This window comes from Electrophorus electricus, chromosome 9 (genome assembly GCF_013358815.1).
Source record: "Electrophorus electricus isolate fEleEle1 chromosome 9, fEleEle1.pri, whole genome shotgun sequence".
Classification (NCBI taxonomy): domain Eukaryota; kingdom Metazoa; phylum Chordata; class Actinopteri; order Gymnotiformes; family Gymnotidae; genus Electrophorus; species Electrophorus electricus.
The window spans coordinates 4,653,465-4,679,719 of record NC_049543.1 but is presented as its reverse complement, the minus strand read 5'-3'; the positions used below and the strand labels follow the sequence as shown (position 1 = coordinate 4,679,719).

At 44.8% G+C, this 26,255-nt stretch overlaps 2 protein-coding genes across 7 annotated transcripts in view; both read right to left on the bottom strand.

Annotated features, from left to right (window-relative positions):
* Positions 1-616: 616 nt before the first annotated feature.
* Positions 617-7,619, bottom strand: man1b1b (mannosidase, alpha, class 1B, member 1b). Of its 4 annotated transcripts, none has more exons than XM_027010850.2 (14): positions 7,278-7,619; positions 6,351-6,490; positions 5,932-6,040; positions 5,733-5,821; positions 5,430-5,551; positions 5,125-5,225; positions 4,753-4,932; positions 4,498-4,646; positions 4,075-4,263; positions 3,646-3,836; positions 2,263-2,383; positions 1,752-1,946; positions 1,152-1,283; positions 617-875 (listed from the first exon to the last, which is right to left on the bottom strand). In XM_027010850.2, the coding sequence occupies exons 2-14, from the start codon at positions 6,444-6,446 to the stop codon at positions 669-671; spliced, it is 1,881 nt and encodes a 626-aa protein (XP_026866651.2). In that variant the 5' UTR covers positions 6,447-6,490; positions 7,278-7,619; the 3' UTR covers positions 617-668. The 4 variants fall into 4 exon arrangements, with proteins under 4 accessions (XP_026866651.2, XP_026866653.2, XP_026866652.2 ...); XM_027010852.2 differs by having other exon boundaries at positions 5,733-5,818; XM_027010851.2 differs by lacking the exon at positions 7,278-7,619 and adding an exon at positions 6,746-6,991.
* Positions 7,620-7,794: 175 nt separating this feature from the next.
* si:dkey-61l1.4 (collagen alpha-1(I) chain) overlaps positions 7,795-26,255 on the bottom strand; it is a 40,892-nt gene continuing 22,431 nt past the window's right edge. For 2 of the 3 annotated variants that reach the window (XM_035529553.1, XM_035529554.1), the window contains 56 exons: positions 25,712-25,819; positions 25,480-25,533; positions 25,304-25,357; positions 24,934-24,978; positions 24,630-24,683; positions 24,490-24,534; positions 24,282-24,335; positions 24,093-24,137; positions 23,954-24,007; positions 23,087-23,131; positions 22,848-22,901; positions 22,086-22,130; positions 21,937-21,990; positions 21,718-21,825; positions 21,336-21,389; positions 21,069-21,122; positions 20,787-20,831; positions 20,619-20,672; positions 20,411-20,455; positions 19,864-19,917; positions 18,779-18,832; positions 18,527-18,580; positions 18,308-18,361; positions 18,124-18,177; positions 17,960-18,004; positions 17,819-17,863; positions 16,996-17,103; positions 16,759-16,812; positions 16,517-16,570; positions 16,176-16,229; positions 15,923-16,030; positions 14,716-14,769; positions 14,530-14,637; positions 14,379-14,432; positions 14,174-14,227; positions 14,004-14,057; positions 13,711-13,764; positions 13,512-13,619; positions 13,375-13,428; positions 13,206-13,259; positions 12,133-12,186; positions 11,951-12,004; positions 11,815-11,868; positions 11,575-11,628; positions 11,385-11,438; positions 11,235-11,288; positions 11,050-11,103; positions 10,886-10,939; positions 10,636-10,653; positions 10,454-10,507; positions 10,302-10,364; positions 9,881-10,043; positions 9,691-9,797; positions 9,507-9,584; positions 9,075-9,257; positions 7,795-8,978 (listed from right to left, as the gene is read on the bottom strand). In XM_035529553.1, the coding sequence (XP_035385446.1) occupies positions 8,823-8,978; positions 9,075-9,257; positions 9,507-9,584; positions 9,691-9,797; positions 9,881-10,043; positions 10,302-10,364; positions 10,454-10,507; positions 10,636-10,653; positions 10,886-10,939; positions 11,050-11,103; positions 11,235-11,288; positions 11,385-11,438; positions 11,575-11,628; positions 11,815-11,868; positions 11,951-12,004; positions 12,133-12,186; positions 13,206-13,259; positions 13,375-13,428; positions 13,512-13,619; positions 13,711-13,764; positions 14,004-14,057; positions 14,174-14,227; positions 14,379-14,432; positions 14,530-14,637; positions 14,716-14,769; positions 15,923-16,030; positions 16,176-16,229; positions 16,517-16,570; positions 16,759-16,812; positions 16,996-17,103; positions 17,819-17,863; positions 17,960-18,004; positions 18,124-18,177; positions 18,308-18,361; positions 18,527-18,580; positions 18,779-18,832; positions 19,864-19,917; positions 20,411-20,455; positions 20,619-20,672; positions 20,787-20,831; positions 21,069-21,122; positions 21,336-21,389; positions 21,718-21,825; positions 21,937-21,990; positions 22,086-22,130; positions 22,848-22,901; positions 23,087-23,131; positions 23,954-24,007; positions 24,093-24,137; positions 24,282-24,335; positions 24,490-24,534; positions 24,630-24,683; positions 24,934-24,978; positions 25,304-25,357; positions 25,480-25,533; positions 25,712-25,819 (3,657 nt within the window). In that variant the 3' untranslated portion in view covers positions 7,795-8,822. The remainder of the gene's footprint in view (positions 8,979-9,074; positions 9,258-9,506; positions 9,585-9,690; positions 9,798-9,880; positions 10,044-10,301; positions 10,365-10,453; positions 10,508-10,635; positions 10,654-10,885; positions 10,940-11,049; positions 11,104-11,234; positions 11,289-11,384; positions 11,439-11,574; positions 11,629-11,814; positions 11,869-11,950; positions 12,005-12,132; positions 12,187-13,205; positions 13,260-13,374; positions 13,429-13,511; positions 13,620-13,710; positions 13,765-14,003; positions 14,058-14,173; positions 14,228-14,378; positions 14,433-14,529; positions 14,638-14,715; positions 14,770-15,922; positions 16,031-16,175; positions 16,230-16,516; positions 16,571-16,758; positions 16,813-16,995; positions 17,104-17,818; positions 17,864-17,959; positions 18,005-18,123; positions 18,178-18,307; positions 18,362-18,526; positions 18,581-18,778; positions 18,833-19,863; positions 19,918-20,410; positions 20,456-20,618; positions 20,673-20,786; positions 20,832-21,068; positions 21,123-21,335; positions 21,390-21,717; positions 21,826-21,936; positions 21,991-22,085; positions 22,131-22,847; positions 22,902-23,086; positions 23,132-23,953; positions 24,008-24,092; positions 24,138-24,281; positions 24,336-24,489; positions 24,535-24,629; positions 24,684-24,933; positions 24,979-25,303; positions 25,358-25,479; positions 25,534-25,711; positions 25,820-26,255) is intronic. The other variant, XM_035529555.1, reaches the window with a different exon arrangement.

The following is a 26,255-nucleotide window of genomic DNA, read 5'->3' as shown; positions in this document are numbered from 1 at the left end:
CTAGCATCTGATAAACACACACGTACACACGCGCTCTCAGTAACAGCTGCTCCCTTCAAAACACACCAAACACCCACCCACCCACCCACACCACCTTACCACTACAAAGTGCTTGAAGCCTCTACACAAAAAGCTTCACAGTTTGAAAGTGAATTGGTCTCGTTGAAAGCAGAGCAGCTATGGGGCAGCAGAACATCTGCTCCATGTCTGCTCTGCGTCCTCGCTGTTACAGCTGGGGCTATGACCACTCCACATCTGCGCACCCGTCTCCATCGCCACAGGGCCAGGAGGAAGCACAGTCGGAACCAGATATGGTTAAGGGTGAGCATCTTTAAGCTCAGAGCCAATCAGACTTTTGTATTTGTCCTTTGAGGAAGGACCTTCAAACAGCACATGGAAGCGGCATAGTCCACACCAAACACCAAGAAAAGAACATTAAAAAATTTAAGTCGCTCTGATTCTCCCCATTTGCAGATACATTAACTCTGCATATCCCCACACTATTTATTAACAATCATTTTCAATAATGAAACAAATACCAATTACAAAAGATTGTCCCAGAGTAGATGAAGTATGGCAGTTTGGATATCAAAAAGATTGGAAAATCTGTGTGCAAGACCCTGAATGGTGTGTGTACGCACGTGCATGCATGCACTCCTGTACTCCCATCAATCTGTCTGCGGCCATATAGGCAGAGGATGGGCCTCTGTATTGAACACGTATTTGTCCAGGTTTATAATGTTGGAGTCGTCTGAAAACAGCAGGTAGAAGTATTTGAGCGTCTCACCCAGGAAGAAGCTCTCCATCTTGTCCCGTGGGCTGGGAGATGTGGGGTCTCGCACGTTATTGATGGACGTGTAGCCACCTGTGTCAACCTGATGGGACAAGCCCGTGTCAAAGCAGGAATCCAGCGTTTGAGGAAAGATTAACCAACTGCAGTGGACTCAGACGGCCAAGCCTACTTTTACACAGACTCGGAGAAACATTCACCCCCACACCCAACCTGGACCTCCACCCAGCTCCACTCTATGGATTATGAGCTTCTCAAAGTAAGAAGACTACTGAACACTTCACCACATACTATAAAAACATCAAGGGCAGGTTTAAGCGCGAGTCCAGTCAAAGTCTGGAGGGGTTTTGGCCCTACTCACCCTGGTGTACTTGTTAAAGCTCTGCAGGATCTCCCAGCCCCACGTCTGGTACTTCCTGTCCTTGGTGAATCGGTACAGGTAGAAGAGGCTCTCCACAGTCTCTGGCCGCAAGAGGTTGTGTCTGTCTGCAGGCTGGGCCGTGCAAAGGACAGGGACAGCATGTCAGCACTGCCCAGTATTACCAACGCCATCAGGACACGCAAAAAAAAAAACAGGACTCTCTGACTCTACGGCCCAGAATTAGTAAACCGCTACAATTCTGGAATTCTGCCAGTGTTGTCAAAAATGTGCAAAACATTTAATGCACAGTGATATATTATGACATGTTTAATTACAAATTGTGAAGGAGGAACATTTGCAGACTATGACCTCTTGCCTACTACTGATGGTTAGTATTTTGAGTGTTTTTACTGCCTATGTGTTTCAACAGGGATACCAAGCTGGGTAACCCTGCTATTGGCCTTTCAAAACTGCATTTTGTACAGCCGAGATATCACTTTGCACCTAATCCTTGTTTTGGGCCTCGTGGACCGCTCTGAAGAGGGCCAGATGCATGCAGCGCTACACGTGCCGTGGAGGACATCCGGCAGCGCCACTCACTTTGACGTCCACGTCTTGGATACTGTCCGCCTGTGTGTTGAAGTGGGCGATCTCCGGGCTCAGACCCGTCTCCATCTGCACGTACATCTGATGGCACGTCTCCATGAGCTGGCGTGCCAGCTCCATGTGCTCGGCCGGCAGGCCGTGGTGCACCCCCAGCGCCAGCGTGCCGGGCAGGAAGCACACCAAGTGGTCCTGGCGGGAGGAGAAGGGGGAGGGGAGGCGGCGGAGCAGAGGGAAGGAAGGTGGGAATTGGCGCAGAAAGGAAAAACGGACAGCAGGAGGGAGTAAATGATTTATTAACATCCGCCTCCAGGAAATGACTCTTCTGTTTATCTACTTGCTGGCATTACAAATTACTGTTTGGAAACTGGGATGTGAGCAGCCAGATGTTTGCCTCCAACATGAGCAAAGCTCACAGGGTCCGCCTACTCTTGGAAACATAAACGAAATGTCCCGTTTCTGTGTTGTTGTGTTTTGCTTTGTTCAGGCTGAAGGCGGTTAAAAGTACCATCTTGGGGCTGAAGTGTCCGTGAGACAGCTCGCCCACGAACATGAGGCCAAGAGGAGACGACCTCTTCAGCAGGTTCTTTTGAATGCCCTCCACAGCCTGCACGTAGTCCTCCAGCAGCCTGCAGGGGACAGAGCGCAGCGTCAGACACGGTGCCACAGAGCCCCGGCCCAGCCACGGCATGCTGGCTGCCGCGCTCTTGCTTTTCGTTCCGGAAACAAATCTGTGGTTTCACCTTCAGGCAAGCGTTTCAGGAAGAGGGGATTTCAAACATGAGAAAACCAAGCAGAAAAAAAGAACCCAAAGAGCATGACAGTTTGCCTGTACAAAAGTCAAATTAGTAAACCATCACAGAGGCCCAGAGCTGCCCGTCACGTTCAGCTCTAGAGGCGAGCCGCAGAGCCGCAGGGGCCACGGCTGCGCTGCACTGCGCTGGTGCGCTCAGCTCTCCTTGTTCAGTCTGCAGGGGTCTCCTCTGCTCCCCTCACCAGCACGTGGGCTGCGCACAGCCAGCTAGCGGCTCTGTCCGTTACTGTATTTGGGCTTTATAGGCCTGGCTCTTCACTGCTCTGAAGGCCTGCAGGTGCACGCCTCCGCTCGCGGCGCTGGCACGCATGATGCTGGTTGGGAGGAGGCCCCATCCTGCAGGTTAAGCGGGCTCAGAAATGTCAGCGGTTAGGGATGATCAAACAGAACAGGGAGGGAAAGGCATCGCCAGACTGTTGCAACGTGGAGCTCAGGCGGAGGTTACCTGAGGAGAGCAGCTGGAGCGCCAGGACACGCTGCAGGGACTAACAAACATGCTGTGATGCTTTTACAGGGAGAGAGAGAGAGAGAGAGAGAGAGAGAGAGAGAGAGAGAGAGAGAGAGAGACACAGAGATAGAGATGGAGCATGTGGGGGGGGGGGGGGGGCTTCAAAGACACTGAAGAGCAGGTTTAACAAAGACTACACGGGCAGTAACCCAGAGACTGGCGTGGACGCTCCAAATGGCTGGTTTATTCTCTCCAGTGACCATACAAAGCCAGTTCTCACTGTTACTAAATGTTCTATTCAGACATGACATGGTAAAACGTACAACGGTAGCAATACTACAAATACAATACCAACTAATACTATAAATACAATACTAACTAATGAGCTTTCAGTTGCCCATAGCTTTTGCCCAACTCAGCAGTAACATTAAGTGAAGTCACACAGCTTAAAAAAACATCGAATGATCCTATGTCTTAAAGGCACAGTGCAAGTTTGGTTGGTACAACACAACCTAACAGCACGTATGTGCACGCATGCACGACACCTAACAGCACGCATGTATGCTCACACGCGCATGCACACGCAGACCTAAGATACACATAGGCACACGCACGTAGAACTGACTCACTCAGTCTCCTTCTTTCCGCCCTGGATCCACTGTTTGAGCAGGTACTCGTAGTAGCTGTCTGCACGGGCACCCAGCGTGTAGACGCCCACGTGCGTGAACTGCCCGCTGTTGGTGTTGATGAACATGGGCACCAGGCCGTCGTGTTTCCCCTCCAGCCTGTGCACCCGCCTCATCACCTCCATAACTACCTCCTAGGGGCAGAACCGGGCCAGGGTCTCAGACACGAGCACGTAATTTTCTGCTCAAAACTCAATTCTGTTTGAAACCATTGCTTAGTTTCTGCAGCTGTCAGGTTCTACAGCTTACAAAAAGCAAGGGGATTAAAAACACATTCAGCACGGTCCAGGTCCCAGAAGGGTTAATTATCTACTGTTTATAGAAGATAGCATGATACATCTCACACACACACACACACACACACACACACACCCGGTATTTGGGGTCTCCAGTGAGGCGGCTGAGTTCCCGAAACTCCAGCTGGATGCTGGTCACCTCGGCCATGGTGCTGTCAGAAGTCCAGCGGGGTGGGTGGGCCGTACCTTTGTCGATGTTCACATCCGAGTAGGGGATCTTGGACGGGGTGCTGAAGGCGGGCATCAGCCTGGAGCCGAAGTCTTTCTGCACAGCCGGACACGAACCGAAATAGCACCCACCATCAAGAACGGTAGCGTTCTAAATATGGCTAAATCTGGCCATATGGCTGTCTAAAATAGACATATTGGCAACCTCCGGCTTCAGCAAGCAATTTGATTTGTTGATGAATGAGTATACTAACTGCAGAAGGAGTGTAGGAGGCACTAGGTGCTCTAATAAGCATACAGGTCTCGCTGTGAGACACACACACACACTTACAGCTTTCTCCAGAAACAGTGCGTCACCGGTCAGATGGTAGGTGCTGAGCAGACCACCCAGGATGCGTATGGTGCTCTCAAACAGGTTCACATCTACGTTCTTGTTAAAGGTGAGCTCTTTGGCCACCCACTCCCTGGCCTCCTCAAACTCTAGTAGAGCAAGCAGCTCCGTTAGTGCGCACGGTCAGCACAGAATTCACCTTCTAGCAATGGTGGCCACCATGAGGAGAGCCTGCCCTCTAATGAACCTATTCACCTTTTTTCAGACCCAAGATCCACATAGTGTCCAATGCGTCGATAAGGGTCAGGCCCAGCCCGAACCATTCCGTATAAGATTTCGAAACAGGTTTGAGCTCATCGTGACCCCAGGCAAACTCTTTGTAGCCCTTCCAAGCATGCCTGAAGGCCTCCCTCACCGCCTCCAGCCTGCTCTCTTCTAAAAAGAGAAAAGCAATACAAACAAGCAAACAGCAATTAATAAAAGTTTTTGACATCTGCAATGTAAGCAAACAACCGAGTACAATAAACACTTTGCACGTTTGAAAACTAATCAGGCCAGATGGTCACAGAAGCCATAAGCAACTGCCCTAATAAGGCAAACATGTAGGCCAGAGCTCAGGGCGCTGACCTAGCTGTAGCACTGACGGGTCCTCGGGTTCCACTGCCTTCTCTTTCTCCTTGGCATTTGGGTCAGTGGCCTGCTCTGCTTCAATCACAGCCCCATGCCAGCTACGAGCGAGACAGAGAGAAGAGGGGGGGAAAAAATAAATAAATGCACAGGCACTCCTGAACATGAAACCCAAAGAGAACAGTTTTCTCGATGTGTAAGCTCGGCGTGTAATCGTTCGTGAACGCCAGCGTGCATAGATGACCAGGGGAGATCAGGACCCTGGGTGGAGCTTTTCCAGACAAGCGTGTGAGCCCAAGACTCACCTGATGAGTGGTTTACCTTCCTCCTCTTCCTGCGCATTCTTGAGCCGGACCTCAGAGCTGTTCCCCCTGCCCTGCAAGCGGTTTTGCAGCGCGGGCGGCCCTCGCTTGCGTAGGCCTCTCCTCTGTCTCGCCAATACAGGACACAGGACTAGTTACGAGACTGCTAGCAGCAACATGTGGCCTTCACATCATCATCCACACCATTTGCACAGGAGTGAAATCAGGTAGTGTGCAAAACAGAGCAACACTGGAAAGAAAATGGATGGGGTTGCTTGGATGCAGACATAAACGGGTCATACTCACTTCTGAACGTGGTTCGGGTAGAACAGGCCTGCCCTGGTCCTTCACGTCTATGATAAACGGCTGCTTCTTCTCTTCCTTGTGCTCCTCTACTGCCGCGTTTGAGAGAGGTGTAAGAAGAGAATGCATCGATGGAACCATTAAAATGGACCCATATATAGCTAGCTACTTGTGGATAAGGAAGCTTAACAAAAATGTGTACCTCCCCATTGTGGTGAAAGACTGGGATACAAGGCAAATCCACCAATCAGCATCAGGGCCAGAAGAAACAGGACAATACTGCGCTGCAGGCGGGATAGCTGCTTCCATTTCTGCAATACGAAATACCAAAAAAAGGCACAGGACAGGGATAGGGGTACAACACTTCAGGAAGTCCATTTGAATCTAGTAACATATGTTTATTTCAGCTGTAGATGCGTGTTAGCGTCTTCACTGGACTTTTAAGGTATTTAACAAGCACAACTGGACCAGCCACTAAAAATAGAAACATAAAGCAGTGTTATTATAATTAGATTTTGTGAAGAACACAGTATCGCGACCGCCGCCATGGCTCGAATAAATGTTAATTATACGGTTTAAAAAGGTGGATCATTACCGAAGAAGTTACAACTGTAATCTCACCCTCCAGCAAGACTGTCTGCGCTGCTTGCCGTTCGTGTAACCTCTACTTTCAGCAAGAGCCAGAGATACAAAATCCCTTCTCGACGGCGGAAGCATCTCTCAATCCGAGAGCACAGACAACGCTATGAAGACACACTGGTCTGTAAAACAAAACAAAACAAAACAAAACAGAGAGACCAGTAAAAAGACCGGACTTAAAACACGATCGTCCATCCCCTCTTACAACTCAGCCGAACCTGTTCCTATTGACAGTGAGTAGGCAGGGGTCTCCGCTAACGTGGGGATGAGTAGTGTTAGTTAACTAACCTAGCTAGCTAAGAGTTTCGAAATAAATTTTAACTCGTGTTAGGATTCAGTACATCTACCATCACAAAAAAAGTGAAAATATATGTTACCTAGCGTTAGCAACATTCTTCCGACCACAACACCCACGAATCTCGTCAAGTTAATTCGCTCCTCTTAAATACAATTAGCTAACGCTAGCGAATTTGGCGTTAGCTAATTTTAGTAACAGTTAGTGTTTCCTGCTTTCCTAACAACTGTGCCAAACACTTGACGAACATGAAGCGAAACATGCACCAGTAATCGGACTGTCAGTCGACACACACGTTATGCAAAGCTGGTGAGCTAGTACGAGTACAAGTTATCATTATAGTGTTATTACTGGGGAAATAGACGTGTGTTTAACGTCCGGTTTAATGTTAAACCTAACCAGCTGCCTAACTAAGCCAGCATTCTAACTATCTTAATATTATTATTATTATTATTATTATAACTAGCATACGTAACGCTTTACCTGACAGTAGCGTTAGGTACCTTCACGTTAATATTTATTAACGTATATATTAAAAAAGCTCCCCTTCCGTAGTTGTTTTTAGTTAGTAAGAGACATGGAATTTTAGTTAAAAAAATTATAACCTACGTTACCTCTCTATCTCGGCAATGTTCCACAACAAACCAGCTGTCTCGACCACAGTTCGGTCGGCTCAAGCTTGTGCCGTATTCCGAGGCATTACAGAGGCCTACTCGGCGATTCCGTGATCGTGCAGTTAGCGGTAACGGTTCTGCTACATGACTGGGGGGGGGACCCACAAGACTCTCAAAGTGAACACAACGGAAAACCAAAGGAACGGAAAATACACTCGCTCGCCATGTCCAGTGTTATACACAGCTCTTTGATCTAGCTAGCTAGCTAACTGGTAGTAGAAGTAAAATGCACTTGTGGTTTCACATCCAGCTGCTGCTTCGAGTCTCCACTGCTGGGGTTTCTGTAGTAAGTGGGGATTTGCGCCGGGGGGGGGGCGCCCTCTTCACATCCGCTCAGAATCCGTGTAGTGTAACCTTTCAGGTTTTCGCTTTTAGAGGGATCAAACGGAGCGTACACGGACCGCATGTAGATTTTGAGAGCAAATATAACCCGTCACCAGACATTGGAAAACCGGTTTATTGCATCGAGAAGTAATAGGCAACAGCAATATGTCATAATGGAATTAAATAAATGCCCACCTCATAAATTAACACATCTTGAGCCTCAAAACACACCATGAAGTTCACAATACATCTTTTTACAGATTAAAAAAAGGACCTGAACAAAAAGCACATCAGACAGCAGCATTTTGTCAGCCAGCTATGCAACCACATCAGGTTTTTCACATTCTTTGATACGGTTGCTGTTTGAGTGAACCTCTATCATGATCATTAACCCCAAATGTTTGGCCCCTTATTTTTAAACATGTTAAAATAAGATATAGCATGTGCAACTAAATTACTTACAAATATTATGTGATAGTTGTTACTGAATTTTCATCGTTGAATGATTTGTATTCTCTTTGCTTCCATCTTACCGAGGAAACATTGTTTTGTGATTTTATACTATCAATGTCCTTCGGTACGTCATCCTCTCATCCTCCAGCCTACTCTTCAGCTACGCCTTCTATTTGGAACGCGCCTTCTAAAGTGTTTTAACCAAGGGTGCCATTGAGATCACAGTGCGTTTGGTCGTAAGCTGTGACGACCTGAAATGAGAGTGCATCTTTCATCAAACCAAGTGTTTGTACAGTACTGACAGCTTTGCAAAATACCTGGAGGATGGCAATAACCACTACATAAACACCATATAAATAATAAGGAATAATTAACAGAAGACAAAAAAAAGCATTGTAAACAATATACAACAAAAACCAAACAGTTCCTTTCAGGAATGTGTGCAGCAAAGTATCATTGCCACTAGGCAACAAGTCGACGGAATTTGGACAATGTATCAATAAAAGAGGAAGCTCTGTTTGGATGGTCCATTCTGCTCATCTTCCTGTGTGAAGAGAAGCCACTAGCTGGAGATCATGAAGAGTTGCGTCTCTCCATCTGAGTGTGAATCCTACTGCGCTTAACGAAGGGCCAGTTAACAAGAAGTGTACAGGCAGCAGTTTATGGATAATGTGAGTGCGAGTGTGTGTTGGGGGGTACTTGTGGCTTTTAGCTGAAACAGACAGGTCCTATGGTAAACCCAAAGTCTTCTGAGAGGTCAGTGTGGCCAAACAATGCCAAGTCTCTAACTGGCAAAAGGTCCAGGTCTTCGGTTTCAAACTGGAACACAGAGTCCTGAGGCTGAGTGTCCGGCTCCTCCGCTGACTGCAATGTCAGTGACAATCAAGAAGAACAGAAACAACTGAGCTTTATTAAAAACTAGCTGTAATGAATGAATCAGCTAATGTGAAAGGACCATACCACGCAATCCCGTAGCGTTCCCAGGAAGCTCTGCCTTCGAGAATCTGCGAGGAATCGGATTTCTCTCTCCCTCACGCCCTGCCTGCTCCCGGCCTGGCAGGACAGCGTGATGTTCTGCGTGGCCAACTTGCTGTTCAGCCGCAGAAATTTCATCTGAACCACGCCGGCTCCTGCATAATCGAACTTCAAAGGAGAATGGGGAATACAGAGGGGAGTTTGTAAAACTGGGCAGTGGTATCTCAGTGGTTAAGGCACTTGACCTGTAATTGGAAGGTTGCTGGTTCAAGCCCCACCACCACCAAGTTGCCACTGTTGGGCCCCTGAGCAAGGCCCTTAACCCTCAATTGATCAAGTTGTACTCAGTCATAATTGTAAGTCACTTTGGATAAAAGTGTCAGCTAAATGCCATAAATGTAAATGTGTATGGCACACCTGAAAGCCTCTGTCCATGGTGCTTAGCCAGCTGAAAGAGTTTGCTGGTAACTCTTTTAACCAGGCTTTCACAGGTACCTGTAGCAGAGGGCGTGGCATTACTCATCTCAGTACAGTAGCCATAAGAGTTCCCAGTAACCTTTTAGCATCAGACCTGAGAAATATCTTGAGCCCTAAGTGATACCTGTGGCTGGAGTGGAGACAGGCAGGTCTGACCACCTAAACTGAAGCTGCAGTAGACTAGAAAGGCATCAGCAGGACTTCCTTGATTTGGGTCGATGTAATACATTCCTGAAACAGTTATGTGGTGGATGTCAAAGTAATCTGGCATTTATAAAATACGGAATGTTATCTGTAATTAGCTAGACTTGTACCATTGGTATAGTTGGGATGGGTCATCATCAACTCCAAGCAGGTCGTTGCTGGATGTTCTTTAGTGCCATCTGGTGGATCTATGAAGAGTCGCAGGTCATGTTGAAGGGAATCCAGTAGAGTTCCAATAAGAGGGTAGTCTGGTTCTGACTGATGCATAAGGTCCTGATTTGGGTGAGAAGAAAGACATGCTTTGGTCACATCTTCCTCTGTTTTTTATTAGTGAATTTGTCTTCAGAATCTGCAAGAGTTAGTGCCAAATTCTGCAGGTTCACCGCAGGTGAATAAATTGAGCTTGACGCCTCCCTGCAGTGTGTTGCCTACGTGCCCCTCCCTTTCGCCAATGCCAAGAGTGCACAATACAGAAATGTCTGATACTGTGAGGAACCTGAACTACAGCTATTTACTAGAGGAAGGAGTTACCTTTAGTCGAGTCACTGTGAGGTTAAATGATAACCCTGGGAGTCCTGGGAGACCCATAGGCCCCTGGAGGAAACACCAGAGAGTTTCAACTCCTATAACAAACCTTACTGAGTGTCTCTGTTAGTGGGCATCTGAAACACTGTTATACTCACAGGTGGTCCCCTCAGTCCTGCAGGGCCAGGGTTCCCTGCATATCCCTTTAAGCCCTGGAAACACAAATGTTACAATACTGGCTCTGAAATGAAACTGGACACATGCCCTTACTGAATGCATCGTGAAATTTAAATTGGTTTTGGATAAAAGAGAATAAAATGTATACATGTGTTTCTCAGACCTTTTCACCAAATAATCCCTGTGAAACACAGAAAGAAACAGAAATCACATTCACTTTTTGCCAAGTGCATGATTTTTCCACAAATGTCTTGGCAACCCTTAGTACAACATTCAACACCTTCAGAAATTCCCAAGCAAGCTAATTATTGGCTCTAAAAGATGACCCAGATAAGTGAGACTTTATGCTAATCTTTAAGTGAACAGTGTTTTACAGTTACAGTACTTTTTTTAAGAAGTAAAAACTCGCGTACTGGCATGCCCGGTAAACCTGGTTTTCCCCTCTGCCCTGATGGACCAATATCACCCTAAAAAAAAGCAATAAACACAACAGATAATCAAACTCCCGTCCCTTTGTTGCATGTCTGCTTTATTAAGTCGAATGTGTTTTAAGTAAACCCACAATTAAGCATCTCACCTGCTCTCCTTTAGAGCCACGTTTGCCTGTGTGTCCAATCAGACCCTGTTTTCCCTGAGATAAACAGACAGAGACTCATATTTTTAAGCTGGCCACAGCCTATCAACAGCTCAGTTACTTGTGCTGGTAAATAATAAGACACAAATCGAGATGCAGTGAAGGCTTAAATGAATGAACAGGAGTACCTTCAGTCCGTCGCCCCCTGGAGGACCAGATGGCCCCATGTCCCCTTTCTGCCCCTGCAGGTGGAAAAGTGGCACATTAGCTACTGCATTAGTGCTAAAGTAAGTGCCGGTGGAGCCTCAGCCTGCTAACAGACCCTGTTGTGAGCATACCTGTGGCCCTCGTTCACCTTTATCTCCTTTGGCCCCCTTTTTTCCAGTTAAACCCTGTAGCACAAGGAAGGAAGGAGCCATGTCAGGTGATGCTCTGTGGGTTTTGCACTCTTTTTTGCAACCAATGGAAACAAATGATTCATTTGCTCGGTGAATACACCAGGTAATGAAGGAGGCTGTAGTCACTCACATATGAGCCTTGTCTGCCTGGAGGGCCAGGCTGCCCCACTGGTCCCGGTTGGCCCTAAAGCAAATCAAAGTAGCCAAATCAACCAAAACCTTTTCAAAGCCAGATGTCTTTGTTGTCTGATTGTGGAGACACTTTATTTTAAATGAACACACACAATTTTAAAAGTTAGCGATCAGATGATCAAAATGAATTTAGCAATTTAACAAATGTAATGGCAGAACAGGTAGACGCTGTATTCACCTTCTCTCCTCTGATCCCTCTCGGACCTCTCTGGCCAGTTTTCCCTCGTTTCCCCTGAGAGGTAAACAACCCTGCTGATGCGGATATTCTAAACCACGCGAAGCGCGAGAGTTTTGAACTACAGTGCATTTGTTACCCTCTGGCCTGCAGTCCCTGTCATTCCAATCTGTCCATCTCGACCATCCTTCCCCTGCAACAAGGCAAACATAGACTAACCTGACCATAGCGACTTATGCTACATACATGTCTGTGTACACTTTCACTCTGAGAAGGGAACGCACCCTACTGGACAATACAGGGGAGAAAAAGTGACCTGACCTTCTGACCATTCTGCCCTTTTCTTCCATCAGGCCCAGGTTTGCCCTTTGGCCCCTGGAAATACACATCAGCGAGAAAACAATTTGAACAAGTCAGTAAGAGCATATTGGCTATAAGAGAGTGCAGTGTGTGAATCAGGAGCACTGATGATAGCATGTCAGCTGAAACGGTTGCTCTTGCTTCACTGGTTGGCATACTAATAAAATAAAATTGAGAAAAACCCCTGATGGATTTTCCTTTATTTTGTGGTAGTGTGCGGGCTATGTTCTTTATTTTTGTGGACATTCGACTATTTGCTTCATGCTCCTTACAGTAAATGTTTTTCAGTCTGTTTTCTTTGATTGAGCGCAATCTTTTACACACCCTTTGTTTTTCAATAATTCAACACATATTTGGTTGATAAGGCTGCACACTCTGTATTACGTCTGTATTTGGTAAACCAACTATAAAATCACCACCCTTGCTGATGGCCAATGGCAGTGGCAGAATGAATTCTGAGGTGTCCAAAAGCACCATAACTGCCCGTATGCCAACCAAACGACTCAAAACTCACCTTGCTGGCAGGCAATAATCTGCAACATATTACTAAGGGCCAAAAACGGAAATGTTCTTGACTGGCCAAGTCAATCACCCAAACTAAACCCTACTGAGCATGCGTTTCACCTATTTAAGACAAGACTAAAAGCAAAAGGCCAAAACATGCAGGAACTGAAAATGGTTGCATTAGAGAACAGGCAGACCGTCACCTGGGGGGAAAACCAAATAATCAATTGCAAAAGAATTTGCATTCAAGTAAGAATGAAGGTAATTCATTCATAATAGTGATGTAATGATTGTCCTGATTACTGAGCTTGTATTATGGTGCCCTGCAGTTTTGTCTTATCTAATATGCCATTGAAATAAAGCTGATTTTCTACAATCCCTGCACCTTATAATAACTGCTTCAATATAAGTCCAATGTGCAAGAGCAGAAAGCTAAAACTAACAGACAGCACTGTATTAGTATGTAAATACTTCATAACATTGAAAGTGATAAAAGCACATTAGTAATTACAAGGGACTGCATCACTGACCTGTTGTCCAGGGGGCCCAACAGGCCCTGAAGGGCCCATCTCTCCTTCGGACCCCTGCTCATGGGAGGCAAATTAGCGCTACTGTTACTGTCTTTGGTACAGATCTTCAGGGGGATAAGAGTACATTTTCCAATTCTAGTGCAGGGTTACCAATTCTAGCAAGCTGTACCTCTAATCCTGGCAGTCCCGGGGGGCCTTGGATCCCAGGAAAAGCCTCTGGCCCCTGGGAATGAAACAGAAAAGCAACGGCATTAGGTGCAATTCAGGCAAATTACTGCATGTACTCAGCCTTTCTCCAAGTCTCACCATCTCTCCTGGAGGTCCTGCCATGCCCGCATCACCTTTTGGGCCCTCTGCTCCTCGTAAGCCTTTCGGGCCTGTGAAACCTCCATGGCCTCTGGGTCCAGCACCTCCCTAAAAACAGGTGCACTGTCAACTTTCTGACAATTAATATTTTTGGATATTAGTGGGCTTGATCACAGATAGAATGAGCTGCTAAACTCACGTGGGGCCCACGTTTTCCCATCTCTCCCTTTAATCCTCTCTGACCAGCTCCTCCCTGGACAAACAAGTAGAAACATCACTAACCAAGAATCAAACCAGTCTCCTTGGAAGTCTGATCACTGTAAGACATGAACCAAATGGCCTGACAAGCTTCTGTGTTGCCCAGGAATTGTGTTCTGAGAGCTAAGCAAAAAACATACCCTAATACACAGAACTTGATATGATTTTTAATAGATCGATCACACACACACACACACACACACACACACACACACAGACACACAGGTTATTTACCCATTTGCCTCGTTCACCAGGGGAACCTATTGCCCCGGTAATGCCAGGCTCTCCCTGTAAGACACAACCGCTGAATCAGATGAAGAGAAACAGGGTTAGGTCTGTTTTCTTACTGCATCATGCCTACAGTTATGAAACACAGAGAGCAGAAGTAAAAAGTCATTTGGGACCTTTGACCCTGGGTGTCCGTCCTTTCCAGCCAGTCCTCGCAGTCCTGTCAAACCCTGTGATTAACAGCCACATTCAGTGCCTATAAACACATACCTGCCATTTGGCCGAACACTATAGCAGCTCTAAAATAAAACATTCCCCTTCTGCTCATTACAATATCAAAATATGGGTCAAAGTAAGGTGGGAGATATAAAAATATTGCACCTCTAGTCCCATCAAACCTGGTGGGCCAATTTTCCCCATTAGTCCATTCTGACCCTAGCGAAAACGGAACAAACAAAGACAATTAAACGTTAGGAAAGAATATCAGTCGCATGCATTTAGATTAGAACAGTGCCCAGAAGCAAGCACTCACAAGCAGTCCGAAGTGGCCCGCTTCCCCCTTCAAGCCCCTCTTTCCTTGGGCTCCAAAGGATCCCATGGGCCCCTCATGTCCAGGGGAACCCCTCTGCCCAGTGCCACCCTGAAAAAGCAACAAAGCATATGTGTTGTGTACTCTTTATTAAACCAATGACCAAGCAATTCTCAGAAATCTCTGTACCTTCTGTCCTTTGGGGCCTGGGTCTCCAGTAGTGCCTACGGGTCCTATGCTTCCCTATAGTAAAGAACAACAAACAGTATTGTTTAAATTATGATTATATAAGTGGCTTTCACATTGCAAAGACCATTATGCCCACACAAGGACAGTGGTGAATTCGTTCTGCTTCTATAGCCTGTAGACTGGCACCCATGTTGCAGTATGGTGTCTTTAACATGTCCCCAGGCTGTGGCATTTCAACACTGGACCAAGTCCAAGCCTTTATTGCTTTCTGCTTAATGGCTTCCTGGGTATTTGAACCCCTGCTACTCTGATATACAATTCTGGATTTGTCCTCTACATTGCTCACTCATAATAAACTAAGTCCCTGTCAAAACCCCCAATAGGTTACAGTACATACAGAATGCAGCTGCTAGGATCTTAACCTTCTCTAAAATGTTTAACCTATTTTAAAATTTAATCTCAATGCGAGTTCTGTGCTTAATGAGGAGCCAATTATCAAGATGTCTGAAGCTATAATGTGAGCAGATGTGAGTGGGGGGTTGCTTGTAGCTTGGGTCTGTTTCAGCTATATGGTAAACCCAAAGTATTCTGTGAGGTCAGTGTGGCCAAACAATGCCAAGTCTCTAATTGGCAAAAGGTCCAGGTCTTTAGTTTCATATCACCTTTGCATTCATTCATTCATTCATTCATTCATTCATTCATTTACATACGATATTAAGTGTAAGGTGCTCCACATTACATACAAAGCTCTTCACAGCCTGGCTCCTGACTACCTGACTGAGCTTCTCCATTCAAATAACCCATCTTGTACTCTCTGATCCACTAATTTAGGCCTTCTTCATGTTCCAAGGTTTAAATGAACTGCTGTGGATGATTGATCACTTAGTGTAGTAAATGGTGGAATTCTCCCAGCTAAGTCTATTCAGAGGACGCCTCCTCTCTGTCTTAATTAAAATCTCTGTTAAGAGACTTATTTGTTTTCACTATGTTATCACTGTCATCTTGTCTATCTGGTATATAATTATATCTGATATTCCTGTCTTGTTAACAGTGTAACTTCTGTTTGATGTTTCTATGTCCTATGGTTATAAAGCATTCTTGAGCATAGGAAGTGTACAATATAAATAAAACTTATGATGATGATAATCTCTACAAACTAGCCCTGGTATCCACTGGTATCACAGAACATTAACTGATGAGAACTGACCTCTTTCCCTCTTGGCCCTGGCTCTCCCTGCATCCCTGGAGAGCCTTGTGCTCCTGGCAGCCCTGCTGCTCCAACTGGCCCAGACTTTCCAACAGGCCCCACTGAACCCTGCAATACAAATCCCAACTGAACATGTCAAAAGACAACATACCAGGACCGCCGATGCCAGGGGACTGTGACTCGTTCAAAATATCCAGATTTCCGAAACAGGGATTAGAAACCCAATTGGTTATAATGTCTTTCTTTGACTCACGTGTTCTCCTTTCCTCCCCCATGGTCCTTCTAAACCTCGTGGACCAGGATATCCCTAGAGAGAGCAGACAAGCACGCAGTTCATGTGTGCTGAGATTTAGCAGGTCTTCTCTTTTGACTAATGTAAAAAAAAGTCAATAAGATGAAAGTGAAACATTGGCGGCGTTCCTACAAACCTTGCTGGAGCCTTAAACCTTCTTATATAAGCACAAGTGATATATTAAAGATGGATGCTTTGTGCAAATAATTCACAATGCAATCACGGTTTTACTCAAGTGTCTGAGGAAACAATATATACTATAAGCCCTCTTAGGAATTCCCTTTAAAATGAAGTGAACTGACCTGCTCTCCATGCAACCCAACAGGTCCAGGACCACCAGAAGGTCCTACCACTCCCTTTAGAAAACAGTAAAGCAACATTCACATTTGATTTTTACTCACATTCGTCATCACAGTTACAATACACCAGAGTATTCTTCATACTTTGAAATGCATTTTTACATCCGGCACAAACATCCAATATACATGCACCGCATTAGGCAATTTAATTATGAAATCGTACGCTCATTAAAACCTTCTTTCACCTTTTCTCCTTTCTCCCCCAATGGGCCAATCTTTCCGTCCGTTCCATGTACGCCCTGACAGAGAGAAGAAGCAGCGAAATCAGGGTCATGTCCCCTTGATATCATTTACGCAGCTAGGCATTAATAACCTCTTGACTGGTGCAATGTGGAGGTTTGCAATCCAAATGAAATAACCATAAATCCATTACATGTAAGCTTGTGATGGCATAATGGGGTATAGGAGGAGTAGCCACTCACTGGTAATCCAACGGGTCCGTCTTTGCCCTGTGGTCCTGGAGGGCCAAGGTTGCCAGGGCGACCAGCCTTCCCTGGCACGCCTACAGCTCCTGGCAGGCCCGGAGGGCCCTGAAAACACACGTATGCATTAAACTACCAGTGATACAGTCACATCAGAGCAGTAGCAACAAACCTACTAATGAAATAGCCAGAAACCGGACACACGACACACTGCTGTGACGAACCCCACACTCAGCCCCGCACTGCCACACCTACTTCTAGGACACACCTCCAATCTGATTCGCTGGACTACTAGTACGCACCTGATCATCGTTCGCCTCGTTACTGCCCCCCTATTTAAGCTCGCTTCCCTCGCATTCATGTCGTGAAGTACTGCCGACCCTGCGTCGCACACAGAGCGTTCCAGGTCCACGCTCGCCTTCCCGGTTTTCAACTTCCGCCTGTTTTTCAGACCTCGTCTCCTGTCTGACCCCTGGACACCCCCTGGACACTGCCCCGTGGAACAACCTGACTACGAATACCTGCCTGACCCCTCTGATCTGTTTGATTTAAAACATAAAACCTCTTGCGATTGGATCCTCTTCCTCGTTTGTGTGTGCAATCGTTACAACTGCACAGAGTCATGTGGGTTTGTAAGCAAAGTATAGTCACATGAAGCCATAAACTGTCCTCAAAAGGAGCTTTTTTGGACATTTGTGATATTCCCAAAAACATACAGTGAAAGGCTACATATTACATATATAAAACACAAATACAAAACTCTCCACGTGAATATATTAAAGGATGATGACAGGAGAGAGGTACCGGGTAAGGTTATACTCACTGGTGCCCCTCGTACACCAGCGTGACCCATCTCACCTTGACGTCCCTAAAAAGAAAACGCTTACACAGCTGCTCTTGTTGTTGTTGACCAATAGAAATGTTGCAAAAAACACTGTTTTAATGTCAAATTAAACTACCAAACCTGAGGTCCAGGTGGGCCCCGCTCACCAGACGGACCAGGCTGGCCCTGGGAAATCCAAATAACCAAATAACCTCAATACTTATGAGTTGTGAAAGATAACTTACAAATGAATCTCATATTAACAAAAACAATGCATAATGGAAAAATGCATGAGCTCATCTCACAGGTGGTCCTCTCTCTCCACGTCTGCCAGTAGATCCTCTTACACCAGGCTCACCCTAAAAGCATTTACCACATTCACCCAGTGCATACTTCAACAGCACACATGCAGCGAAATATTTAATCTGTGAAATCTTAATCTGATGTACGTCAGAAGATGTTCTGAAGATTAGATCAGCGTTTTCTCACCTGCTCTCCTATGCTGCCAGGATTTCCCTGCAAGCCTCTGGCCCCTGGGTAACCCTGGGTGGAAAGGCATACATCACTAATTAACTGACAATTAAACCATCACAGTCCGTAGAGTCACAATAAAGCATGGGATTAAAGAGACTGCCATGTCCAGCAGCCTTAGATTACATGGGATTAGTCCATGTCCAACAGCATTAGATTAAATGGGAGTTCACTTACATACATTCCCACAGGTCCCTGTTGGCCCTCCACTCCTGTCTTCCCTGTTAAACCCTGACAAAAAAAGCCCCAAACATGTTCGACACAGAAAGCCCTTCTACATTGCACTATATAACTACATGATATTAGGTTTACATAACTTTGGTGTACAGAGGCAAAAAGATATAAGACATTGTTAGTCACTTGGCTCGGATTGAGACGAATTGGTACTATACTTGTCCCAGACACTGTGGGGACCTGGGGGACACTTACCCTCTCTCCTGGGACACCTGGCCTGCCGTCCTGACCAGGTCGCCCATGAAGACCCTAGAACATCATTTTTTTAAAAAAAGAAAAGTGTACAGAATGTTTTATAACTTTAGAATTAGATTTTAAATCCGAGTTAGAGGTCCGGAAGACATTTTATGTTACAGTCTGTGCATTGTACTTGATATTTACTTGTTTTATACTTGATATAAAGTATATACTTGTTTGTTTTTTATTTATTAAAAAGGAAACATCAATCAGTTACAGTAGATCGTCATCTCCTGTCTGTGATTTGCATTTTACATTTAATATTTAAGCCATATAACCCTATTCTCACTTAAGCAGTATTTTGGAACTCAGTGACTCCATGTTATAACATAAGTAAAGGACAAATCACATCCAACACAATAATGACTTTGTTCAGAGCTGCTGCAGTTTCCCAGTAATGACATACAGCAATGTGCAAAATTCAAAGAGCTCCTTTTCCTTTTAGTTAAAGTAAAGATGGCCATTAAGTACAAATTACTCATTTTTCACTGTCAGAAAAAAATACAAAACCATATGTAACAAAGCTACACAAACACCTCCAAAAAGGAGGCCTCACATTTTGGTTGCTGTTCAGTGAGACCTTAGATTCACACAAGGAAAACAGACAAACAAACCTTCACTGCCTTAAACATGTGCAATGGCTAAAGGAGATATGTCTGAGGAGAATAAGGATAAGGATAAAATAATGCACTTATATAAAGAAGCAAAAAGACCAGGCAAAGAGGTAGTCTCTGGCTTTGGCACAGTGCTGTGCCTTTTTGTCCCATGGCTTTTACTAGTTTTAGTCACATTAGTACTGCATCCTGACACAGCAGGAACATATTTTTTATTCCCAGGGCTTAATCTTGGTCTGGAAAGCTGTGTTTAAACACTTCTGAATTATTTCCAGTGGCGATTCACTACTGACATTGTGGTTATTCCAGGACCATGTCTGAGGAACCGTCCATAAATGTTATAAGATAACATGTTGGTGCCCTTGCAAATATTTCACCTTCTTTTAAATGTGTTTGTATGAAACCTCTTTTGAACCTCGTTCTATTTACCAGTGAACCAGTGTGTCCTCTCTGCCCTGCTTCTCCAGGCAATCCCCCGAATCCCTAGATTTGACACATGTTACATTTCACATAAGAAGATCACGCACAGATTCACAAATCATTCACAGATTTTTTTTTTTTTTTTTTCAAAATCAATCACATTATGAAACGACATACACAGATTCACTGATTGTTCACAGCTTTGATCAATTACATACTGCGTTTCACATTGTAAGATGACAGAGCTCAGATGACAGACACATGGAACTCAGTACTCCTCTTTACACAGAGGTCACCCTTTCCTCATCAAGTGTGTAATCTAGGGAACGGAGAAAGTTCCCAGAAGCCTCTGAAAGTTTAAGGCCTCGTTAAGTTTAAGTGTCTGATCTCGCCACGTCTTTCAGAGCCCTGTGACATTTTTGCGCCTGTCCAAGCACCCTGGTCACAGTCTAAGAGGTTAAAGGTGATGTGTGAGGTTTTTGTCCAGGTGTGCAGCAGCAGGAACTGCATGTCATGCAGAACATACAACTTGTACTCGAATAACAGTAACACTCACACTGGGACCCTTATATCCTGGGCTTCCCACAGAACCTGAAACACCCTGTAAGACACATACAGAGTCATACACTGACAAATTCAAACTACTGATAAAAAAAAACACCCATTTGAAATGTTGTTTCTAAGCAATTTTTGATCATGCAAATATTGATTATGAAAGCATGAGAGCTTGACTGTGGTAAGTTGATAAGTTATGAAATGGGAACCTGTGTACCAGGCTTTCCTTCTGCTCCTTCAGTCCCTGATGGGCCTCTCAAACCCTGCCAACACACACACACACGCACACGCACACACACACACACACACGCCATATACTAGCAAACAATGTAATATGACATACTGATCCACTCAAGAGAATTGGTTTACGGACTTACCGGAAGTCCATGCATACCAGGAAACCCGTGCTGGCCAGCTCGTCCCTGGAAGCAGAGTAGCTGGTAATGACCGCGTTAACTCCTAACAGAGTAGCTGGTAATGACCGCGTTAACTCCTCTAACAGAGTAGCTGGTAATGACCGTGTTAACTCCTCTAACAGAGTAGCTGGTAATGACTGTGTTAACTCTTCTAACTAAAACACTTATGTTGGGGCCACTTATGTTTATGGCAAGTCAGCAGTGTTTAAAAGACATTAAAATGAAACTTGAGATGAATCTTACACTTTGTCCTCTGGGTCCAGTCATTCCTGGTTGCCCAGGTAATCCCCGGCTTCCCTTGTGTTTACAAACAAAAGTGAAAAAAGAAAGTGACCTTACATTGATTTGCATCCAGTATATATAGCGTGTTAATTAAGACAGATTTCATAGGACATTATATATAACTGGATCTTGCAATGCAGTTTTGAGACTTTTTCCAGTGAGATGTGATTGGATAAACTATTGAGTTCTTTTCCACATGATGTTTGAAAGTCATAAAGCTGTTTTCACCTTTTGACCCTCCTTTCCAACCATTCCCTGAAGGCCCACTTCACCGTCTTCACCCTGTCGGGGGTGGAATGTTGTCATCTACAGAACAGTTCTTCTAATTCACACTTCATTAAAAGCCCAGTCAGTGATTCCTGAAAGAGTGCCAGTGACAGCCCAGCACTTTCAACTTAGTAATAGTGATGTTTCAATGGAGTGCTCTTCTAACACTGTTGTGGTGTGAAGGCTTCTGTCATTACACTGGAGCTTGGTTTGCATCGTAGTGACACCTGAATGGCTTTCTATAAAAGCCCTTAATGACTGCTGATCTACTTAGAACACCAACTGCCATTTCCCCAGAGCATGAAGCATGCTTCCAGCAACACGAGCTGTTTATTAATCCTACCTGGATACCTGGAGGACCTGGCTGACCTCTGAACCCAGGTAAACCAGGAAGGCCAAGATGACCTCTTTCGCCTTGAGGACCCATAATTCCCAACGCTCCAGGTGGACCCTGATCCAAACCAATTAGGAAAATAAGATAAGCCTGGTAAAAAAGTAAACACTGTGTCCAAAGCAGTGTGGGAGTTGTAATGTTGGAGACTACTGGTCTAGAGATGATTACTCTTTGTCCTTTGGGTCCAAAAGCCCCTCTCTCTCCATCCAAGCCTCTGCTGCCCTAGAGGATTCACACGGATTAGAAAGGCACAGCATAACCTACAGGCAATCCCAATAATAGTGTTCATCACAGAGAGCTCAGCCACAGACTCTTACTTTGAAACCTGGAAAGCCCTTTAGGCCAGGATCTCCAGGTAGGCCCTGGTAAGATAGATAAGTAAATAAGTAAATAAATAAATAGATAGATAGATAAATGCACACACAGTGCAGTAAGGGTCCATAAAATTCAGTTTAAATCTAATCTTATACAAAGTTTTAACATTCATTGCAGGTGCTGAGAACATGTTCAAGTTGTACGTCATACGGTATAATTATATATTATACTTTGATCCAAGACCCCGGAATTTCTAGAAAGTTCCTTTCAAGTGGACTGCTCGGATGAACTCACCATAACTCTGGCTACAGGTGAGGGAGGTGCAACACTCTCTTTGAGTGCATGCAGGCCCAGTGCCTTTGTGGATGTTCTATAAAACATGTTTCTGATTTCCATTTTTATGGCTTCTCTACAGAAACCATATCGTTAGCATCAGAGAAGAGAGGGCAGCTAGCACGTGAAAGGTGAAAGGTGAACGAGAACATTTTTCCCCCTCCTGTATCAAAGTCGGAATGATCCACAAATGCTGACCACATGGATGTTCCTGATCGGCCCGTTTACTATATCTCCCCTGAGAACTGTCTTTACTGCAGAATGAGGAGAGTCAGTCTAGGAGCAGAGCTGTCCGCCTAACTGTGGAGACCTAGATACCTCCAGGTACGAACGACCTCGAGCTTCTACCAATGAGCTTGAAGAACACAAGGGATCTGTGGGTAATCAAACTAACAGTCCTAAAGGAAGCTGAGAAAGCACAGGTGTCTTACCATTGCTCCTTCAAGGCCAGGTGGTCCCCTGTTGCCCAACAGACCTTCCGGACCCTAAGCAGATTCAAAGCACGCAGAGAGGCTGAATTTACTGTTCATTTCAATGTTCAGTTCAGTTCATGTTCATTTACTGAATACGTCTTCCCCAAGCTCTCAATTCTATATTTCAGACATGTTTTCACTCTTCATTTCCAGTTCCCTAACTAGAAATGGTGAATTGTACATATCTCAAAACTTACTGTTTCACCTTTAAGGCCCCGTGGTCCATTCTGTCCTGGAGGTCCCTGACAAAAATTATGAATAAATAACATTAACTTCTGTAAATTATTCATTGACTGGTTAATATATATGTGACATAATTAACTGCAAATCCTTACAGGATATACTTAGGTTTCAGGAGCTATGAGGAAGATTCCTCACTCTATTTCATGAGGACATCTGGAAAGATGTAATCACCAGACCAGAGGTAAACTCTCAACTTTGCTCATTATTTAATAAGGACTGGCAGTGAGAGCTCTAATGCTATTCCAGCCAAGCCTCCACAGGTGAGCCATAACAGCTCAGTCTGACTGAAGCCACTGGTGTTGGCTGTCCAGTAACACGCACGAACTATACCATACTCTAGTGAGGACTTGCATGTAACCAATATCTCTTTAATAGTAGGCTTAAATTTAAACCTAAACAGATATATATATTCACACACACACACACACACACACACACACACACACACACACACACAGACCTTTCTCTAGAAACAGACACAAAGACCTAATTAAACATGAACCCTACAATGTGAAAACAAAGCACTGCTACCAATACTTCCACAGAAAACAAACTTGAAAGTGCTTTAGGAGAGACGCTGTTGTTAGTCAAGCCCATAAAACCAGCAACGGCTTTGATGTTGTCAAATCCTTCCCAGCATTTGATGAATACTGAGCACCGCAGACATGGAGAAGTCAGACAGAATGAGCTTAACGTCAGTAAGAATGGCCAGTTCTGCAGGACTCTGCATACGCCACACCACAGCAGACTTCTGTCTCTGCAGGCTGCTGCATGTTCCGCTAAAACTGATTTACGCCGTGAGGGAAAGCTTCATTATTTACCTGCAGCCCTGTCCTGCCACACAGGCCCCTGATTCCTGCCATGCCAGCAGGGCCCTGGGAGACGCAGACAGAGTGATGAGAAAGAAGTGTGGCCAAAAATTGTACCAATGGTATTTTTTTGAGTATGAATATAACATACCTGGGGACCTTGTCGACCTGTCGGGCCAGCAGGTCCAAAATCTCCCTATAGGCACATATCAATAAAAGCTCCATTAGATGTGATGTGATACTGCACAAATATGACTGTAAGAAATATGATGAACCCTTTTCTTTTACTGATTTGATCATGAACTTCTCAAGCTGTGGAATCTCGTTTTTGTTTACTTACTTCTGAGCCATTAACTCCCTGTGCACCAACCATTGCTGTTGCACCAGGAGCTCCCTGGAAACATGTGTACACACAGACCCACACGCGCACAAACGCGCACACACATCAGCAGGAGCAGTGTTTATTTGGCACGTGTGTCTTTAAGTGGATAAACACGTGGGACAGGGATTATCTAACAATATCTCACAATTATCTCAAAATAACTTACAACTGTTCCTGGAGGACCACGCTTCCCACCATTTCCTGGACCCCCCTGACAAAAAAATAACGACTTGCAAGTCTGTTGATCACAACATGAACCGGTAACAAAATATACTTATCCTGCAACAGCCAGGATTTAGAGCACACCTTAGAACCTGGTGGGCCAGGAAGACCCTCGACTCCTCTCACTCCCATGAAACCCTGAGGAGGTGAAGAAGAGCACGGTAGTTGGTACAACAGACAACAGAGTAGTACAAGCCAAACGTTATTTCAGCAGACAGAACTGCATAATGTAATAATAATTAATAGTACGTAATAATAGTAAGTAATAATAATAGTTCATATGGTTTATATCGCAATGTATAGCATTATATAATTCCAGGGTTATAGCTTTAAAATGGGACCAGATGACAAACGTGGATTTGACTCCAGTTTATTTAGGTTTACGTACTGGAGGCCCAACAGAGCCAGCTAACCCAGCATCTCCCTCTGAGCCCTGCGAGGAAGGGAAAGCACATGACTGACAAACGCAATGGAAAAATAACACAAAATAATTATTTAATTAGTGCACTCATTGACTCCCATAGAATCATTTCATGATTCAATTATAGAAATAATAGATAACTGAATCATTTCATGATTCAATTATCTGGTAATCTCTGCATGATTCATTTATCTATCATTTCTAACTGTCATACCAAATGAAAGGAAATGTGTAGCGTAGTACTCTCCTGACCCACAAGGGGGCAGTATATAACTAGCTCCATAAATCCATGTGCAGGTGTATTACAATTCTGCATGACAAACTCAGATGAGCTAACCTTCTGCCCGGTCTCCCCTCTGTCCCCGCGGGGACCAGCTGCACCTGGGAAACCCTAAAGTTGACACAATATCTCTCACATAATGAATTAAACATGCATTAGGAATACATTAACATATTAACATATTACATTGGAATGTTTGAGGAGGAAAAGTTTCAGGATGTTGTGGGGTGCACCTGATCTCCTTTGTCTCCAGGGGGCACTGCCTCTCCTTTATAGCCAGAAGGACCCTTGTATCACAAAAAGAAATGAAATAAACAAATCATGAATTAAAAAGTGATTTCTATCAGTTTTGGAGTATGTTTAGAACTTTAAAGCACTAGAGAATATTAGCACATTGGAAATAGTAGTTTGTAAAGAAATGTATTCTGCTTGGAGGGTATGGTGTAGGTAGATGGGATTCCTCACCGGCAGGCCAGGTATTCCAGGAAGGCCCAACTCTCCATCCAGTCCATTCTCTCCGTCTCTTCCTGGTTTTCCTCCTCTGCCACAGACCCCCTTTGGCCCCGGATGGCCCTGTCGGAAAGGAGCTGTTTTCAGTACGTGTTTTGATTGGATGCTTTCTAAGAGCTTATGCACTTATGCCATTTCTACTGGGTATGTATACCAAGCCTTGTATAAAGCGGCATAGACTTCACATTAACTACACATCTGTGCATGCAGGATGGCTGCTCCATGTGTCCTGCGGTTGTTCAGAGATTGTTATTCATGCACCTCCCCGGAAATAAACATCATGTGTTTGCAGGATGCAGTACCAGGATAAAGAGAAGAGCAATGTGTTACAAAACCAAATGTGTTACATTTACACACAGCAACCTGCAAACATGACAACTCCATGTTTCAGCCCAGACTTGCTCCCTAGTGGACATGGCTTTTAATCCCCCAGATAAACAAAAGATAACCCCCAGATAAGTATGTGAACAATACAGCTTGTATATCAGCCATGTGTGCA

Excerpts from the sequence above, each read along its gene's own strand:
- man1b1b (XM_027010850.2), bottom strand. The coding sequence starts at position 6,446 with ATGCTTCCGCCGTCGAGAAGGGATTTTGTATCTCTGGCTCTTGCTGAA. Across the intron at positions 6,041-6,350 it reads GCAGACAGTCTTGCTGGAGG|AAATGGAAGCAGCTATCCCG; the intron begins GTGAGATTACAG and ends TTCGTATTGCAG. Across the intron at positions 1,947-2,262 it reads GACACTTCAGCCCCAAGATG|GACCACTTGGTGTGCTTCCT; the intron begins GTACTTTTAACC and ends TCCTCCCGCCAG.